This window comes from Colossoma macropomum, unplaced genomic scaffold (assembly GCF_904425465.1).
Source record: "Colossoma macropomum unplaced genomic scaffold, Colossoma_macropomum, whole genome shotgun sequence".
Lineage (NCBI taxonomy): Eukaryota > Metazoa > Chordata > Actinopteri > Characiformes > Serrasalmidae > Colossoma > Colossoma macropomum.
Genome location: NW_023494804.1, coordinates 24,518,846 through 24,534,855, shown reverse-complemented (window position 1 = coordinate 24,534,855; position 16,010 = coordinate 24,518,846). Strand labels below are relative to the sequence as shown.

Sequence of the window (16,010 nt, the reverse complement as noted above, 5' to 3'; positions counted from 1 at the left end):
TGCTCAGGACACAAAAACACGTATGGATTTGGGAGGACTTACACCTGAAAATCACTTCAGCAAGTCTGAACTGACAATTAGCGTCTCACACAAAGCAGAGCCAGCCTGTGTGTACGCTACATTTCATTTCCCTCACTGCTTAAATGCAGAGCACAACATCAGTGATGTTTGCCTCCAGATAAAACAAGCCTTCCCGCATTGCTCTTACGAAACGACCTGTTTAGAGCCCTGTTTAGCCAAGCTTTCGCATGTTAATACTTTCAGTAAATCCACACCTTTCAGAGGCCTTCTCCTCTCATGTCATGTAGCAGCCAACTTTACTCACCTGACTTGACACACTTAGAAAATGACTGGGGTGATGTCACACACTTTCTCTTTACTGACACTCACTGGACAACTGCGGTAATGACAGGAAAGTTCAGGAACTCACTGGAAGTAAAACAGGCTTCTTTATAAAGCCTGAGCAGCTCACAGCGCTCAGGTCAAATCAAAGAGAGCTGCTACGCTATCTGACAGAGCAATCAAGAGTCAACACAACCGTAGAAGAGAATGTTGAGTCTGTACGGCTTACAGCCTTCATTCAGCCCATTCATGGACATTCCCTGGCCTGTGCGCAGTCTGTGGCCTGAGGTTGTTCCTCTTTACCATCACAGAGATGCACTGCTGAAAAACATGCAGGGCATAGAGACTACTTTGAAGCTTTTGGAGAAACTTCAGCACGAGATCTTTCAGAAAGTCTCCCAGACCGCCGCCTCTGACGTGGTCCAGCCGCTCTCCTACGCAGTGGAGAAAGAGGGAGGTGGTTTTGCCTTGACCCTGGATGCTAAAGGCTTCTCCCCCGAGGAACTGTCCGTCAAACAGGTGGGAAGGAAGCTGCGCGTCTGCGGGAAGACAGAGAAGAGAGAGGAAGATGGGAAAGGATCTTACTCACACAGAGTCCAGGAGTTCAGGCGGGAGTTTGTCTTGCCGGAAGGAGTGAATCCAGAGGCGCTGAGCTGCTCCCTGGCTGATGGAAAACTATTCATTCAGGCACCAAACACACAGCAGTCTGAAAAACCTGACAGAGTGCTAACCATCGACAGCAGTCAAGCTGGTGAGATAGCTCGGTCAGAAACCACACAGACCCAGGACAGCACCACTGAAACACAGAGAGCAGCGGAGCAAAAGCTTGGCTGAAGAGAGCGAGAACGTCTGTAGCAGAATTGTACGGCTCCGCGTGTAGGGCCAGTGCGGCAACTTTTTTATCTGTCCATTGGAAATATAATGACGTAGATATACTGTTTTTAAGCCTCTTATAATGTCTACTTCTCCTGTGCTTCGTTTCTTTGTTTGTACAATTTTGTTATGCAATTTGTACTAGAGTTGTAAAAAAGTCTTCAAAAATAAAGACAATTTCATTTCGCTACTCCAGATGTGACTGTGTTTGTCTGTTCCACAATTAACAAACAACAACAGAAAGAACTAGAAGACTGGTTAAGCTGAAAGCGCAGCACATGTAGCTTGTTCAGATTTATCACCAAGCATTTCAAGTGAGCTCACAACACAGCACACGGGCAAGAAATGTGAGAAAACTGGACACGTTTTAGCAGAGGATGGTTTCGATCCATCGACCTCTGGGTTATGGGCCCAGCACGCTTCCGCTGCGCCACTCTGCTGACGTGAGGCTGTCAGGCGCCCGGAACTCCGGACCAAAATCCTTGCCCTTTGGGGTACCTGGACAATTTGACTACGCTGAAGCTGAGAAAAACAATGGGGCACTTTTTTTTGTAGTTTGTTTTTACACTGGGGTCATCACATATTCAGAACAGTGCAAGAGCACATGAGCTGCTAACAGCAAAGCTCCATTCCAAGAGTTTGCCTTTGAGTCACTGCACATAGCGTGGGCTTCCTCACACCATGGCCACAATATAGATGGTTCCTAGCAGAGGATGGTTTCGATCCATCGACCTCTGGGTTATGGGCCCAGCACGCTTCCGCTGCGCCACTCTGCTAGCACTACACCCCAGATGGGACTCGAACCCACAATCCCTGGCTTAGGAGGCCAGTGCCTTATCCATTAGGCCACTGGGGCTCTGGCACCACAACAACAGGCCTCTCTCACAGCTTTTTAAAAGCTAGGCCTTTCGTCTCTCATGCTCAGGACACAAAAACACGTATGGATTTGGGAGGACTTACACCTGAAAATCACTTCAGCAAGTCTGAACTGACAATTAGCGTCTCACACAAAGCAGAGCCAGCCTGTGTGTACGCTACATTTCATTTCCCTCACTGCTTAAATGCAGAGCACAACATCAGTGATGTTTGCCTCCAGATAAAACAAGCCTTCCCGCATTGCTCTTACGAAACGACCTGTTTAGAGCCCTGTTTAGCCAAGCTTTCGCATGTTAATACTTTCAGTAAATCCACACCTTTCAGAGGCCTTCTCCTCTCATGTCATGTAGCAGCCAACTTTACTCACCTGACTTGACACACTTAGAAAATGACTGGGGTGATGTCACACACTTTCTCTTTACTGACACTCACTGGACAACTGCGGTAATGACAGGAAAGTTCAGGAACTCACTGGAAGTAAAACAGGCTTCTTTATAAAGCCTGAGCAGCTCACAGCGCTCAGGTCAAATCAAAGAGAGCTGCTACGCTATCTGACAGAGCAATCAAGAGTCAACACAACCGTAGAAGAGAATGTTGAGTCTGTACGGCTTACAGCCTTCATTCAGCCCATTCATGGACATTCCCTGGCCTGTGCGCAGTCTGTGGCCTGAGGTTGTTCCTCTTTACCATCACAGAGATGCACTGCTGAAAAACATGCAGGGCATAGAGACTACTTTGAAGCTTTTGGAGAAACTTCAGCACGAGATCTTTCAGAAAGTCTCCCAGACCGCCGCCTCTGACGTGGTCCAGCCGCTCTCCTACGCAGTGGAGAAAGAGGGAGGTGGTTTTGCCTTGACCCTGGATGCTAAAGGCTTCTCCCCCGAGGAACTGTCCGTCAAACAGGTGGGAAGGAAGCTGCGCGTCTGCGGGAAGACAGAGAAGAGAGAGGAAGATGGGAAAGGATCTTACTCACACAGAGTCCAGGAGTTCAGGCGGGAGTTTGTCTTGCCGGAAGGAGTGAATCCAGAGGCGCTGAGCTGCTCCCTGGCTGATGGAAAACTATTCATTCAGGCACCAAACACACAGCAGTCTGAAAAACCTGACAGAGTGCTAACCATCGACAGCAGTCAAGCTGGTGAGATAGCTCGGTCAGAAACCACACAGACCCAGGACAGCACCACTGAAACACAGAGAGCAGCGGAGCAAAAGCTTGGCTGAAGAGAGCGAGAACGTCTGTAGCAGAATTGTACGGCTCCGCGTGTAGGGCCAGTGCGGCAACTTTTTTATCTGTCCATTGGAAATATAATGACGTAGATATACTGTTTTTAAGCCTCTTATAATGTCTACTTCTCCTGTGCTTCGTTTCTTTGTTTGTACAATTTTGTTATGCAATTTGTACTAGAGTTGTAAAAAAAGTCTTCAAAAATAAAGACAATTTCATTTCGCTACTCCAGATGTGACTGTGTTTGTCTGTTCCACAATTAACAAACAACAACAGAAAGAACTAGAAGACTGGTTAAGCTGAAAGCGCAGCACATGTAGCTTGTTCAGATTTATCACCAAGCATTTCAAGTGAGCTCACAACACAGCACACGGGCAAGAAATGTGAGAAAACTGGACACGTTTTAGCAGAGGATGGTTTCGATCCATCGACCTCTGGGTTATGGGCCCAGCACGCTTCCGCTGCGCCACTCTGCTGACGTGAGGCTGTCAGGCGCCCGGAACTCCGGACCAAAATCCTTGCCCTTTGGGGTACCTGGACAATTTGACTACGCTGAAGCTGAGAAAAACAATGGGGCACTTTTTTTTGTAGTTTGTTTTTACACTGGGGTCATCACATATTCAGAACAGTGCAAGAGCACATGAGCTGCTAACAGCAAAGCTCCATTCCAAGAGTTTGCCTTTGAGTCACTGCACATAGCGTGGGCTTCCTCACACCATGGCCACAATATAGATGGTTCCTAGCAGAGGATGGTTTCGATCCATCGACCTCTGGGTTATGGGCCCAGCACGCTTCCGCTGCGCCACTCTGCTAGCACTACACCCCAGATGGGACTCGAACCCACAATCCCTGGCTTAGGAGGCCAGTGCCTTATCCATTAGGCCACTGGGGCTCTGGCACCACAACAACAGGCCTCTCTCACAGCTTTTTAAAAGCTAGGCCTTTCGTCTCTCATGCTCAGGACACAAAAACACGTATGGATTTGGGAGGACTTACACCTGAAAATCACTTCAGCAAGTCTGAACTGACAATTAGCGTCTCACACAAAGCAGAGCCAGCCTGTGTGTACGCTACATTTCATTTCCCTCACTGCTTAAATGCAGAGCACAACATCAGTGATGTTTGCCTCCAGATAAAACAAGCCTTCCCGCATTGCTCTTACGAAACGACCTGTTTAGAGCCCTGTTTAGCCAAGCTTTCGCATGTTAATACTTTCAGTAAATCCACACCTTTCAGAGGCCTTCTCCTCTCATGTCATGTAGCAGCCAACTTTACTCACCTGACTTGACACACTTAGAAAATGACTGGGGTGATGTCACACACTTTCTCTTTACTGACACTCACTGGACAACTGCGGTAATGACAGGAAAGTTCAGGAACTCACTGGAAGTAAAACAGGCTTCTTTATAAAGCCTGAGCAGCTCACAGCGCTCAGGTCAAATCAAAGAGAGCTGCTACGCTATCTGACAGAGCAATCAAGAGTCAACACAACCGTAGAAGAGAATGTTGAGTCTGTACGGCTTACAGCCTTCATTCAGCCCATTCATGGACATTCCCTGGCCTGTGCGCAGTCTGTGGCCTGAGGTTGTTCCTCTTTACCATCACAGAGATGCACTGCTGAAAAACATGCAGGGCATAGAGACTACTTTGAAGCTTTTGGAGAAACTTCAGCACGAGATCTTTCAGAAAGTCTCCCAGACCGCCGCCTCTGACGTGGTCCAGCCGCTCTCCTACGCAGTGGAGAAAGAGGGAGGTGGTTTTGCCTTGACCCTGGATGCTAAAGGCTTCTCCCCCGAGGAACTGTCCGTCAAACAGGTGGGAAGGAAGCTGCGCGTCTGCGGGAAGACAGAGAAGAGAGAGGAAGATGGGAAAGGATCTTACTCACACAGAGTCCAGGAGTTCAGGCGGGAGTTTGTCTTGCCGGAAGGAGTGAATCCAGAGGCGCTGAGCTGCTCCCTGGCTGATGGAAAACTATTCATTCAGGCACCAAACACACAGCAGTCTGAAAAACCTGACAGAGTGCTAACCATCGACAGCAGTCAAGCTGGTGAGATAGCTCGGTCAGAAACCACACAGACCCAGGACAGCACCACTGAAACACAGAGAGCAGCGGAGCAAAAGCTTGGCTGAAGAGAGCGAGAACGTCTGTAGCAGAATTGTACGGCTCCGCGTGTAGGGCCAGTGCGGCAACTTTTTTATCTGTCCATTGGAAATATAATGACGTAGATATACTGTTTTTAAGCCTCTTATAATGTCTACTTCTCCTGTGCTTCGTTTCTTTGTTTGTACAATTTTGTTATGCAATTTGTACTAGAGTTGTAAAAAAAGTCTTCAAAAATAAAGACAATTTCATTTCGCTACTCCAGATGTGACTGTGTTTGTCTGTTCCACAATTAACAAACAACAACAGAAAGAACTAGAAGACTGGTTAAGCTGAAAGCGCAGCACATGTAGCTTGTTCAGATTTATCACCAAGCATTTCAAGTGAGCTCACAACACAGCACACGGGCAAGAAATGTGAGAAAACTGGACACGTTTTAGCAGAGGATGGTTTCGATCCATCGACCTCTGGGTTATGGGCCCAGCACGCTTCCGCTGCGCCACTCTGCTGACGTGAGGCTGTCAGGCGCCCGGAACTCCGGACCAAAATCCTTGCCCTTTGGGGTACCTGGACAATTTGACTACGCTGAAGCTGAGAAAAACAATGGGGCACTTTTTTTTGTAGTTTGTTTTTACACTGGGGTCATCACATATTCAGAACAGTGCAAGAGCACATGAGCTGCTAACAGCAAAGCTCCATTCCAAGAGTTTGCCTTTGAGTCACTGCACATAGCGTGGGCTTCCTCACACCATGGCCACAATATAGATGGTTCCTAGCAGAGGATGGTTTCGATCCATCGACCTCTGGGTTATGGGCCCAGCACGCTTCCGCTGCGCCACTCTGCTAGCACTACACCCCAGATGGGACTCGAACCCACAATCCCTGGCTTAGGAGGCCAGTGCCTTATCCATTAGGCCACTGGGGCTCTGGCACCACAACAACAGGCCTCTCTCACAGCTTTTTAAAAGCTAGGCCTTTCGTCTCTCATGCTCAGGACACAAAAACACGTATGGATTTGGGAGGACTTACACCTGAAAATCACTTCAGCAAGTCTGAACTGACAATTAGCGTCTCACACAAAGCAGAGCCAGCCTGTGTGTACGCTACATTTCATTTCCCTCACTGCTTAAATGCAGAGCACAACATCAGTGATGTTTGCCTCCAGATAAAACAAGCCTTCCCGCATTGCTCTTACGAAACGACCTGTTTAGAGCCCTGTTTAGCCAAGCTTTCGCATGTTAATACTTTCAGTAAATCCACACCTTTCAGAGGCCTTCTCCTCTCATGTCATGTAGCAGCCAACTTTACTCACCTGACTTGACACACTTAGAAAATGACTGGGGTGATGTCACACACTTTCTCTTTACTGACACTCACTGGACAACTGCGGTAATGACAGGAAAGTTCAGGAACTCACTGGAAGTAAAACAGGCTTCTTTATAAAGCCTGAGCAGCTCACAGCGCTCAGGTCAAATCAAAGAGAGCTGCTACGCTATCTGACAGAGCAATCAAGAGTCAACACAACCGTAGAAGAGAATGTTGAGTCTGTACGGCTTACAGCCTTCATTCAGCCCATTCATGGACATTCCCTGGCCTGTGCGCAGTCTGTGGCCTGAGGTTGTTCCTCTTTACCATCACAGAGATGCACTGCTGAAAAACATGCAGGGCATAGAGACTACTTTGAAGCTTTTGGAGAAACTTCAGCACGAGATCTTTCAGAAAGTCTCCCAGACCGCCGCCTCTGACGTGGTCCAGCCGCTCTCCTACGCAGTGGAGAAAGAGGGAGGTGGTTTTGCCTTGACCCTGGATGCTAAAGGCTTCTCCCCCGAGGAACTGTCCGTCAAACAGGTGGGAAGGAAGCTGCGCGTCTGCGGGAAGACAGAGAAGAGAGAGGAAGATGGGAAAGGATCTTACTCACACAGAGTCCAGGAGCTCAGGCGGGAGTTTGTCTTGCCGGAAGGAGTGAATCCAGAGGCGCTGAGCTGCTCCCTGGCTGATGGAAAACTATTCATTCAGGCACCAAACACACAGCAGTCTGAAAAACCTGACAGAGTGCTAACCATCGACAGCAGTCAAGCTGGTGAGATAGCTCGGTCAGAAACCACACAGACCCAGGACAGCACCACTGAAACACAGAGAGCAGCGGAGCAAAAGCTTGGCTGAAGAGAGCGAGAACGTCTGTAGCAGAATTGTACGGCTCCGCGTGTAGGGCCAGTGCGGCAACTTTTTTATCTGTCCATTGGAAATATAATGACGTAGATATACTGTTTTTAAGCCTCTTATAATGTCTACTTCTCCTGTGCTTCGTTTCTTTGTTTGTACAATTTTGTTATGCAATTTGTACTAGAGTTGTAAAAAAAGTCTTCAAAAATAAAGACAATTTCATTTCGCTACTCCAGATGTGACTGTGTTTGTCTGTTCCACAATTAACAAACAACAACAGAAAGAACTAGAAGACTGGTTAAGCTGAAAGCGCAGCACATGTAGCTTGTTCAGATTTATCACCAAGCATTTCAAGTGAGCTCACAACACAGCACACGGGCAAGAAATGTGAGAAAACTGGACACGTTTTAGCAGAGGATGGTTTCGATCCATCGACCTCTGGGTTATGGGCCCAGCACGCTTCCGCTGCGCCACTCTGCTGACGTGAGGCTGTCAGGCGCCCGGAACTCCGGACCAAAATCCTTGCCCTTTGGGGTACCTGGACAATTTGACTACGCTGAAGCTGAGAAAAACAATGGGGCACTTTTTTTTGTAGTTTGTTTTTACACTGGGGTCATCACATATTCAGAACAGTGCAAGAGCACATGAGCTGCTAACAGCAAAGCTCCATTCCAAGAGTTTGCCTTTGAGTCACTGCACATAGCGTGGGCTTCCTCACACCATGGCCACAATATAGATGGTTCCTAGCAGAGGATGGTTTCGATCCATCGACCTCTGGGTTATGGGCCCAGCACGCTTCCGCTGCGCCACTCTGCTAGCACTACACCCCAGATGGGACTCGAACCCACAATCCCTGGCTTAGGAGGCCAGTGCCTTATCCATTAGGCCACTGGGGCTCTGGCACCACAACAACAGGCCTCTCTCACAGCTTTTTAAAAGCTAGGCCTTTCGTCTCTCATGCTCAGGACACAAAAACACGTATGGATTTGGGAGGACTTACACCTGAAAATCACTTCAGCAAGTCTGAACTGACAATTAGCGTCTCACACAAAGCAGAGCCAGCCTGTGTGTACGCTACATTTCATTTCCCTCACTGCTTAAATGCAGAGCACAACATCAGTGATGTTTGCCTCCAGATAAAACAAGCCTTCCCGCATTGCTCTTACGAAACGACCTGTTTAGAGCCCTGTTTAGCCAAGCTTTCGCATGTTAATACTTTCAGTAAATCCACACCTTTCAGAGGCCTTCTCCTCTCATGTCATGTAGCAGCCAACTTTACTCACCTGACTTGACACACTTAGAAAATGACTGGGGTGATGTCACACACTTTCTCTTTACTGACACTCACTGGACAACTGCGGTAATGACAGGAAAGTTCAGGAACTCACTGGAAGTAAAACAGGCTTCTTTATAAAGCCTGAGCAGCTCACAGCGCTCAGGTCAAATCAAAGAGAGCTGCTACGCTATCTGACAGAGCAATCAAGAGTCAACACAACCGTAGAAGAGAATGTTGAGTCTGTACGGCTTACAGCCTTCATTCAGCCCATTCATGGACATTCCCTGGCCTGTGCGCAGTCTGTGGCCTGAGGTTGTTCCTCTTTACCATCACAGAGATGCACTGCTGAAAAACATGCAGGGCATAGAGACTACTTTGAAGCTTTTGGAGAAACTTCAGCACGAGATCTTTCAGAAAGTCTCCCAGACCGCCGCCTCTGACGTGGTCCAGCCGCTCTCCTACGCAGTGGAGAAAGAGGGAGGTGGTTTTGCCTTGACCCTGGATGCTAAAGGCTTCTCCCCCGAGGAACTGTCCGTCAAACAGGTGGGAAGGAAGCTGCGCGTCTGCGGGAAGACAGAGAAGAGAGAGGAAGATGGGAAAGGATCTTACTCACACAGAGTCCAGGAGTTCAGGCGGGAGTTTGTCTTGCCGGAAGGAGTGAATCCAGAGGCGCTGAGCTGCTCCCTGGCTGATGGAAAACTATTCATTCAGGCACCAAACACACAGCAGTCTGAAAAACCTGACAGAGTGCTAACCATCGACAGCAGTCAAGCTGGTGAGATAGCTCGGTCAGAAACCACACAGACCCAGGACAGCACCACTGAAACACAGAGAGCAGCGGAGCAAAAGCTTGGCTGAAGAGAGCGAGAACGTCTGTAGCAGAATTGTACGGCTCCGCGTGTAGGGCCAGTGCGGCAACTTTTTTATCTGTCCATTGGAAATATAATGACGTAGATATACTGTTTTTAAGCCTCTTATAATGTCTACTTCTCCTGTGCTTCGTTTCTTTGTTTGTACAATTTTGTTATGCAATTTGTACTAGAGTTGTAAAAAAAGTCTTCAAAAATAAAGACAATTTCATTTCGCTACTCCAGATGTGACTGTGTTTGTCTGTTCCACAATTAACAAACAACAACAGAAAGAACTAGAAGACTGGTTAAGCTGAAAGCGCAGCACATGTAGCTTGTTCAGATTTATCACCAAGCATTTCAAGTGAGCTCACAACACAGCACACGGGCAAGAAATGTGAGAAAACTGGACACGTTTTAGCAGAGGATGGTTTCGATCCATCGACCTCTGGGTTATGGGCCCAGCACGCTTCCGCTGCGCCACTCTGCTAGCACTACACCCCAGATGGGACTCGAACCCACAATCCCTGGCTTAGGAGGCCAGTGCCTTATCCATTAGGCCACTGGGGCTCTGGCACCACAACAACAGGCCTCTCTCACAGCTTTTTAAAAGCTAGGCCTTTCGTCTCTCATGCTCAGGACACAAAAACACGTATGGATTTGGGAGGACTTACACCTGAAAATCACTTCAGCAAGTCTGAACTGACAATTAGCGTCTCACACAAAGCAGAGCCAGCCTGTGTGTACGCTACATTTCATTTCCCTCACTGCTTAAATGCAGAGCACAACATCAGTGATGTTTGCCTCCAGATAAAACAAGCCTTCCCGCATTGCTCTTACGAAACGACCTGTTTAGAGCCCTGTTTAGCCAAGCTTTCGCATGTTAATACTTTCAGTAAATCCACACCTTTCAGAGGCCTTCTCCTCTCATGTCATGTAGCAGCCAACTTTACTCACCTGACTTGACACACTTAGAAAATGACTGGGGTGATGTCACACACTTTCTCTTTACTGACACTCACTGGACAACTGCGGTAATGACAGGAAAGTTCAGGAACTCACTGGAAGTAAAACAGGCTTCTTTATAAAGCCTGAGCAGCTCACAGCGCTCAGGTCAAATCAAAGAGAGCTGCTACGCTATCTGACAGAGCAATCAAGAGTCAACACAACCGTAGAAGAGAATGTTGAGTCTGTACGGCTTACAGCCTTCATTCAGCCCATTCATGGACATTCCCTGGCCTGTGCGCAGTCTGTGGCCTGAGGTTGTTCCTCTTTACCATCACAGAGATGCACTGCTGAAAAACATGCAGGGCATAGAGACTACTTTGAAGCTTTTGGAGAAACTTCAGCACGAGATCTTTCAGAAAGTCTCCCAGACCGCCGCCTCTGACGTGGTCCAGCCGCTCTCCTACGCAGTGGAGAAAGAGGGAGGTGGTTTTGCCTTGACCCTGGATGCTAAAGGCTTCTCCCCCGAGGAACTGTCCGTCAAACAGGTGGGAAGGAAGCTGCGCGTCTGCGGGAAGACAGAGAAGAGAGAGGAAGATGGGAAAGGATCTTACTCACACAGAGTCCAGGAGTTCAGGCGGGAGTTTGTCTTGCCGGAAGGAGTGAATCCAGAGGCGCTGAGCTGCTCCCTGGCTGATGGAAAACTATTCATTCAGGCACCAAACACACAGCAGTCTGAAAAACCTGACAGAGTGCTAACCATCGACGGCAGTCAAGCTGGTGAGATAGCTCGGTCAGAAACCACACAGACCCAGGACAGCACCACTGAAACACAGAGAGCAGCGGAGCAAAAGCTTGGCTGAAGAGAGCGAGAACGTCTGTAGCAGAATTGTACGGCTCCGCGTGTAGGGCCAGTGCGGCAACTTTTTTATCTGTCCATTGGAAATATAATGACGTAGATATACTGTTTTTAAGCCTCTTATAATGTCTACTTCTCCTGTGCTTCGTTTCTTTGTTTGTACAATTTTGTTATGCAATTTGTACTAGAGTTGTAAAAAAAGTCTTCAAAAATAAAGACAATTTCATTTCGCTACTCCAGATGTGACTGTGTTTGTCTGTTCCACAATTAACAAACAACAACAGAAAGAACTAGAAGACTGGTTAAGCTGAAAGCGCAGCACATGTAGCTTGTTCAGATTTATCACCAAGCATTTCAAGTGAGCTCACAACACAGCACACGGGCAAGAAATGTGAGAAAACTGGACACGTTTTAGCAGAGGATGGTTTCGATCCATCGACCTCTGGGTTATGGGCCCAGCACGCTTCCGCTGCGCCACTCTGCTGACGTGAGGCTGTCAGGCGCCCGGAACTCCGGACCAAAATCCTTGCCCTTTGGGGTACCTGGACAATTTGACTACGCTGAAGCTGAGAAAAACAATGGGGCACTTTTTTTTGTAGTTTGTTTTTACACTGGGGTCATCACATATTCAGAACAGTGCAAGAGCACATGAGCTGCTAACAGCAAAGCTCCATTCCAAGAGTTTGCCTTTGAGTCACTGCACATAGCGTGGGCTTCCTCACACCATGGCCACAATATAGATGGTTCCTAGCAGAGGATGGTTTCGATCCATCGACCTCTGGGTTATGGGCCCAGCACGCTTCCGCTGCGCCACTCTGCTAGCACTACACCCCAGATGGGACTCGAACCCACAATCCCTGGCTTAGGAGGCCAGTGCCTTATCCATTAGGCCACTGGGGCTCTGGCACCACAACAACAGGCCTCTCTCACAGCTTTTTAAAAGCTAGGCCTTTCGTCTCTCATGCTCAGGACACAAAAACACGTATGGATTTGGGAGGACTTACACCTGAAAATCACTTCAGCAAGTCTGAACTGACAATTAGCGTCTCACACAAAGCAGAGCCAGCCTGTGTGTACGCTACATTTCATTTCCCTCACTGCTTAAATGCAGAGCACAACATCAGTGATGTTTGCCTCCAGATAAAACAAGCCTTCCCGCATTGCTCTTACGAAACGACCTGTTTAGAGCCCTGTTTAGCCAAGCTTTCGCATGTTAATACTTTCAGTAAATCCACACCTTTCAGAGGCCTTCTCCTCTCATGTCATGTAGCAGCCAACTTTACTCACCTGACTTGACACACTTAGAAAATGACTGGGGTGATGTCACACACTTTCTCTTTACTGACACTCACTGGACAACTGCGGTAATGACAGGAAAGTTCAGGAACTCACTGGAAGTAAAACAGGCTTCTTTATAAAGCCTGAGCAGCTCACAGCGCTCAGGTCAAATCAAAGAGAGCTGCTACGCTATCTGACAGAGCAATCAAGAGTCAACACAACCGTAGAAGAGAATGTTGAGTCTGTACGGCTTACAGCCTTCATTCAGCCCATTCATGGACATTCCCTGGCCTGTGCGCAGTCTGTGGCCTGAGGTTGTTCCTCTTTACCATCACAGAGATGCACTGCTGAAAAACATGCAGGGCATAGAGACTACTTTGAAGCTTTTGGAGAAACTTCAGCACGAGATCTTTCAGAAAGTCTCCCAGACCGCCGCCTCTGACGTGGTCCAGCCGCTCTCCTACGCAGTGGAGAAAGAGGGAGGTGGTTTTGCCTTGACCCTGGATGCTAAAGGCTTCTCCCCCGAGGAACTGTCCGTCAAACAGGTGGGAAGGAAGCTGCGCGTCTGCGGGAAGACAGAGAAGAGAGAGGAAGATGGGAAAGGATCTTACTCACACAGAGTCCAGGAGTTCAGGCGGGAGTTTGTCTTGCCGGAAGGAGTGAATCCAGAGGCGCTGAGCTGCTCCCTGGCTGATGGAAAACTATTCATTCAGGCACCAAACACACAGCAGTCTGAAAAACCTGACAGAGTGCTAACCATCGACAGCAGTCAAGCTGGTGAGATAGCTCGGTCAGAAACCACACAGACCCAGGACAGCACCACTGAAACACAGAGAGCAGCGGAGCAAAAGCTTGGCTGAAGAGAGCGAGAACGTCTGTAGCAGAATTGTACGGCTCCGCGTGTAGGGCCAGTGCGGCAACTTTTTTATCTGTCCATTGGAAATATAATGACGTAGATATACTGTTTTTAAGCCTCTTATAATGTCTACTTCTCCTGTGCTTCGTTTCTTTGTTTGTACAATTTTGTTATGCAATTTGTACTAGAGTTGTAAAAAAAGTCTTCAAAAATAAAGACAATTTCATTTCGCTACTCCAGATGTGACTGTGTTTGTCTGTTCCACAATTAACAAACAACAACAGAAAGAACTAGAAGACTGGTTAAGCTGAAAGCGCAGCACATGTAGCTTGTTCAGATTTATCACCAAGCATTTCAAGTGAGCTCACAACACAGCACACGGGCAAGAAATGTGAGAAAACTGGACACGTTTTAGCAGAGGATGGTTTCGATCCATCGACCTCTGGGTTATGGGCCCAGCACGCTTCCGCTGCGCCACTCTGCTGACGTGAGGCTGTCAGGCGCCCGGAACTCCGGACCAAAATCCTTGCCCTTTGGGGTACCTGGACAATTTGACTACGCTGAAGCTGAGAAAAACAATGGGGCACTTTTTTTTGTAGTTTGTTTTTACACTGGGGTCATCACATATTCAGAACAGTGCAAGAGCACATGAGCTGCTAACAGCAAAGCTCCATTCCAAGAGTTTGCCTTTGAGTCACTGCACATAGCGTGGGCTTCCTCACACCATGGCCACAATATAGATGGTTCCTAGCAGAGGATGGTTTCGATCCATCGACCTCTGGGTTATGGGCCCAGCACGCTTCCGCTGCGCCACTCTGCTAGCACTACACCCCAGATGGGACTCGAACCCACAATCCCTGGCTTAGGAGGCCAGTGCCTTATCCATTAGGCCACTGGGGCTCTGGCACCACAACAACAGGCCTCTCTCACAGCTTTTTAAAAGCTAGGCCTTTCGTCTCTCATGCTCAGGACACAAAAACACGTATGGATTTGGGAGGACTTACACCTGAAAATCACTTCAGCAAGTCTGAACTGACAATTAGCGTCTCACACAAAGCAGAGCCAGCCTGTGTGTACGCTACATTTCATTTCCCTCACTGCTTAAATGCAGAGCACAACATCAGTGATGTTTGCCTCCAGATAAAACAAGCCTTCCCGCATTGCTCTTACGAAACGACCTGTTTAGAGCCCTGTTTAGCCAAGCTTTCGCATGTTAATACTTTCAGTAAATCCACACCTTTCAGAGGCCTTCTCCTCTCATGTCATGTAGCAGCCAACTTTACTCACCTGACTTGACACACTTAGAAAATGACTGGGGTGATGTCACACACTTTCTCTTTACTGACACTCACTGGACAACTGCGGTAATGACAGGAAAGTTCAGGAACTCACTGGAAGTAAAACAGGCTTCTTTATAAAGCCTGAGCAGCTCACAGCGCTCAGGTCAAATCAAAGAGAGCTGCTACGCTATCTGACAGAGCAATCAAGAGTCAACACAACCGTAGAAGAGAATGTTGAGTCTGTACGGCTTACAGCCTTCATTCAGCCCATTCATGGACATTCCCTGGCCTGTGCGCAGTCTGTGGCCTGAGGTTGTTCCTCTTTACCATCACAGAGATGCACTGCTGAAAAACATGCAGGGCATAGAGACTACTTTGAAGCTTTTGGAGAAACTTCAGCACGAGATCTTTCAGAAAGTCTCCCAGACCGCCGCCTCTGACGTGGTCCAGCCGCTCTCCTACGCAGTGGAGAAAGAGGGAGGTGGTTTTGCCTTGACCCTGGATGCTAAAGGCTTCTCCCCCGAGGAACTGTCCGTCAAACAGGTGGGAAGGAAGCTGCGCGTCTGCGGGAAGACAGAGAAGAGAGAGGAAGATGGGAAAGGATCTTACTCACACAGAGTCCAGGAGTTCAGGCGGGAGTTTGTCTTGCCGGAAGGAGTGAATCCAGAGGCGCTGAGCTGCTCCCTGGCTGATGGAAAACTATTCATTCAGGCACCAAACACACAGCAGTCTGAAAAACCTGACAGAGTGCTAACCATCGACAGCAGTCAAGCTGGTGAGATAGCTCGGTCAGAAACCACACAGACCCAGGACAGCACCACTGAAACACAGAGAGCAGCGGAGCAAAAGCTTGGCTGAAGAGAGCGAGAACGTCTGTAGCAGAATTGTACGGCTCCGCGTGTAGGGCCAGTGCGGCAACTTTTTTATCTGTCCATTGGAAATATAATGACGTAGATATACTGTTTTTAAGCCTCTTATAATGTCTACTTCTCCTGTGCTTCGTTTCTTTGTTTGTACAATTTTGTTATGCAATTTGTACTAGAGTTGTAAAAAAAGTCTTCAAAAATAAAGACAATTTCATTTCGCTACTC

At 48.1% G+C, this 16,010-nt stretch overlaps 8 protein-coding genes and 20 non-coding genes across 28 annotated transcripts; 8 read left to right on the top strand and 20 right to left on the bottom strand.

The window, feature by feature from the left end:
• Positions 1-15: 15 nt before the first annotated feature.
• LOC118824409 (heat shock protein 30-like) lies at positions 16-1,266 on the top strand. The gene has a single exon (XM_036594529.1). The coding sequence runs from the start codon at positions 550-552 to the stop codon at positions 1,174-1,176; it is 627 nt and encodes a 208-aa protein (XP_036450422.1). The 5' UTR covers positions 16-549; the 3' UTR covers positions 1,177-1,266.
• A 317-nt stretch (positions 1,267-1,583) lies between these two features.
• trnam-cau lies at positions 1,584-1,655 on the bottom strand. The gene has a single exon. It is a non-coding gene; the product is annotated as a tRNA-Met (tRNA).
• Positions 1,656-1,919: 264 nt separating this feature from the next.
• On the bottom strand, positions 1,920-1,991 carry trnam-cau. Its single transcript has one exon. It is a non-coding gene; the product is annotated as a tRNA-Met (tRNA).
• Positions 1,992-1,998: 7 nt separating this feature from the next.
• trnar-ccu lies at positions 1,999-2,071 on the bottom strand. Its single transcript has one exon. It is a non-coding gene; the product is annotated as a tRNA-Arg (tRNA).
• A 442-nt stretch (positions 2,072-2,513) lies between these two features.
• LOC118824392 (heat shock protein 30-like) lies at positions 2,514-3,539 on the top strand. The gene has a single exon (XM_036594513.1). The coding sequence runs from the start codon at positions 2,683-2,685 to the stop codon at positions 3,307-3,309; it is 627 nt and encodes a 208-aa protein (XP_036450406.1). The 5' UTR covers positions 2,514-2,682; the 3' UTR covers positions 3,310-3,539.
• A 7-nt stretch (positions 3,540-3,546) lies between these two features.
• On the top strand, positions 3,547-5,673 carry LOC118824401 (heat shock protein 30-like). Its single transcript, XM_036594522.1, has one exon. It carries the CDS (start codon positions 4,817-4,819, stop codon positions 5,441-5,443), a length of 627 nt encoding a protein of 208 aa, XP_036450415.1. The 5' UTR covers positions 3,547-4,816; the 3' UTR covers positions 5,444-5,673.
• Positions 3,718-3,789, bottom strand: trnam-cau. The gene has a single exon. It is a non-coding gene; the product is annotated as a tRNA-Met (tRNA).
• trnam-cau lies at positions 4,054-4,125 on the bottom strand. The gene has a single exon. It is a non-coding gene; the product is annotated as a tRNA-Met (tRNA).
• trnar-ccu lies at positions 4,133-4,205 on the bottom strand. The gene has a single exon. It is a non-coding gene; the product is annotated as a tRNA-Arg (tRNA).
• Positions 5,674-5,680: 7 nt separating the features above from the next.
• LOC118824407 (heat shock protein 30-like) lies at positions 5,681-7,815 on the top strand. The gene has a single exon (XM_036594527.1). It carries the CDS (start codon positions 6,951-6,953, stop codon positions 7,575-7,577), a length of 627 nt encoding a protein of 208 aa, XP_036450420.1. The 5' UTR covers positions 5,681-6,950; the 3' UTR covers positions 7,578-7,815.
• trnam-cau lies at positions 5,852-5,923 on the bottom strand. The gene has a single exon. It is a non-coding gene; the product is annotated as a tRNA-Met (tRNA).
• trnam-cau lies at positions 6,188-6,259 on the bottom strand. The gene has a single exon. It is a non-coding gene; the product is annotated as a tRNA-Met (tRNA).
• trnar-ccu lies at positions 6,267-6,339 on the bottom strand. Its single transcript has one exon. It is a non-coding gene; the product is annotated as a tRNA-Arg (tRNA).
• Positions 7,816-7,985: 170 nt separating the features above from the next.
• Positions 7,986-8,057, bottom strand: trnam-cau. The gene has a single exon. It is a non-coding gene; the product is annotated as a tRNA-Met (tRNA).
• Positions 8,058-8,321: 264 nt separating this feature from the next.
• Positions 8,322-8,393, bottom strand: trnam-cau. Its single transcript has one exon. It is a non-coding gene; the product is annotated as a tRNA-Met (tRNA).
• Positions 8,394-8,400: 7 nt separating this feature from the next.
• Positions 8,401-8,473, bottom strand: trnar-ccu. Its single transcript has one exon. It is a non-coding gene; the product is annotated as a tRNA-Arg (tRNA).
• A 442-nt stretch (positions 8,474-8,915) lies between these two features.
• On the top strand, positions 8,916-9,941 carry LOC118824405 (heat shock protein 30-like). The gene has a single exon (XM_036594526.1). It carries the CDS (start codon positions 9,085-9,087, stop codon positions 9,709-9,711), a length of 627 nt encoding a protein of 208 aa, XP_036450419.1. The 5' UTR covers positions 8,916-9,084; the 3' UTR covers positions 9,712-9,941.
• A 128-nt stretch (positions 9,942-10,069) lies between these two features.
• On the top strand, positions 10,070-11,747 carry LOC118824403 (heat shock protein 30-like). The gene has a single exon (XM_036594524.1). The coding sequence runs from the start codon at positions 10,883-10,885 to the stop codon at positions 11,507-11,509; it is 627 nt and encodes a 208-aa protein (XP_036450417.1). The 5' UTR covers positions 10,070-10,882; the 3' UTR covers positions 11,510-11,747.
• Positions 10,120-10,191, bottom strand: trnam-cau. Its single transcript has one exon. It is a non-coding gene; the product is annotated as a tRNA-Met (tRNA).
• trnar-ccu lies at positions 10,199-10,271 on the bottom strand. The gene has a single exon. It is a non-coding gene; the product is annotated as a tRNA-Arg (tRNA).
• Positions 11,748-11,917: 170 nt separating the features above from the next.
• On the bottom strand, positions 11,918-11,989 carry trnam-cau. Its single transcript has one exon. It is a non-coding gene; the product is annotated as a tRNA-Met (tRNA).
• Positions 11,990-12,253: 264 nt separating this feature from the next.
• trnam-cau lies at positions 12,254-12,325 on the bottom strand. The gene has a single exon. It is a non-coding gene; the product is annotated as a tRNA-Met (tRNA).
• A 7-nt stretch (positions 12,326-12,332) lies between these two features.
• trnar-ccu lies at positions 12,333-12,405 on the bottom strand. Its single transcript has one exon. It is a non-coding gene; the product is annotated as a tRNA-Arg (tRNA).
• A 442-nt stretch (positions 12,406-12,847) lies between these two features.
• Positions 12,848-13,873, top strand: LOC118824400 (heat shock protein 30-like). Its single transcript, XM_036594521.1, has one exon. It carries the CDS (start codon positions 13,017-13,019, stop codon positions 13,641-13,643), a length of 627 nt encoding a protein of 208 aa, XP_036450414.1. The 5' UTR covers positions 12,848-13,016; the 3' UTR covers positions 13,644-13,873.
• A 7-nt stretch (positions 13,874-13,880) lies between these two features.
• LOC118824399 (heat shock protein 30-like) lies at positions 13,881-16,007 on the top strand. The gene has a single exon (XM_036594520.1). It carries the CDS (start codon positions 15,151-15,153, stop codon positions 15,775-15,777), a length of 627 nt encoding a protein of 208 aa, XP_036450413.1. The 5' UTR covers positions 13,881-15,150; the 3' UTR covers positions 15,778-16,007.
• Positions 14,052-14,123, bottom strand: trnam-cau. The gene has a single exon. It is a non-coding gene; the product is annotated as a tRNA-Met (tRNA).
• On the bottom strand, positions 14,388-14,459 carry trnam-cau. Its single transcript has one exon. It is a non-coding gene; the product is annotated as a tRNA-Met (tRNA).
• Positions 14,467-14,539, bottom strand: trnar-ccu. The gene has a single exon. It is a non-coding gene; the product is annotated as a tRNA-Arg (tRNA).
• Positions 16,008-16,010: the final 3 nt, after the last annotated feature.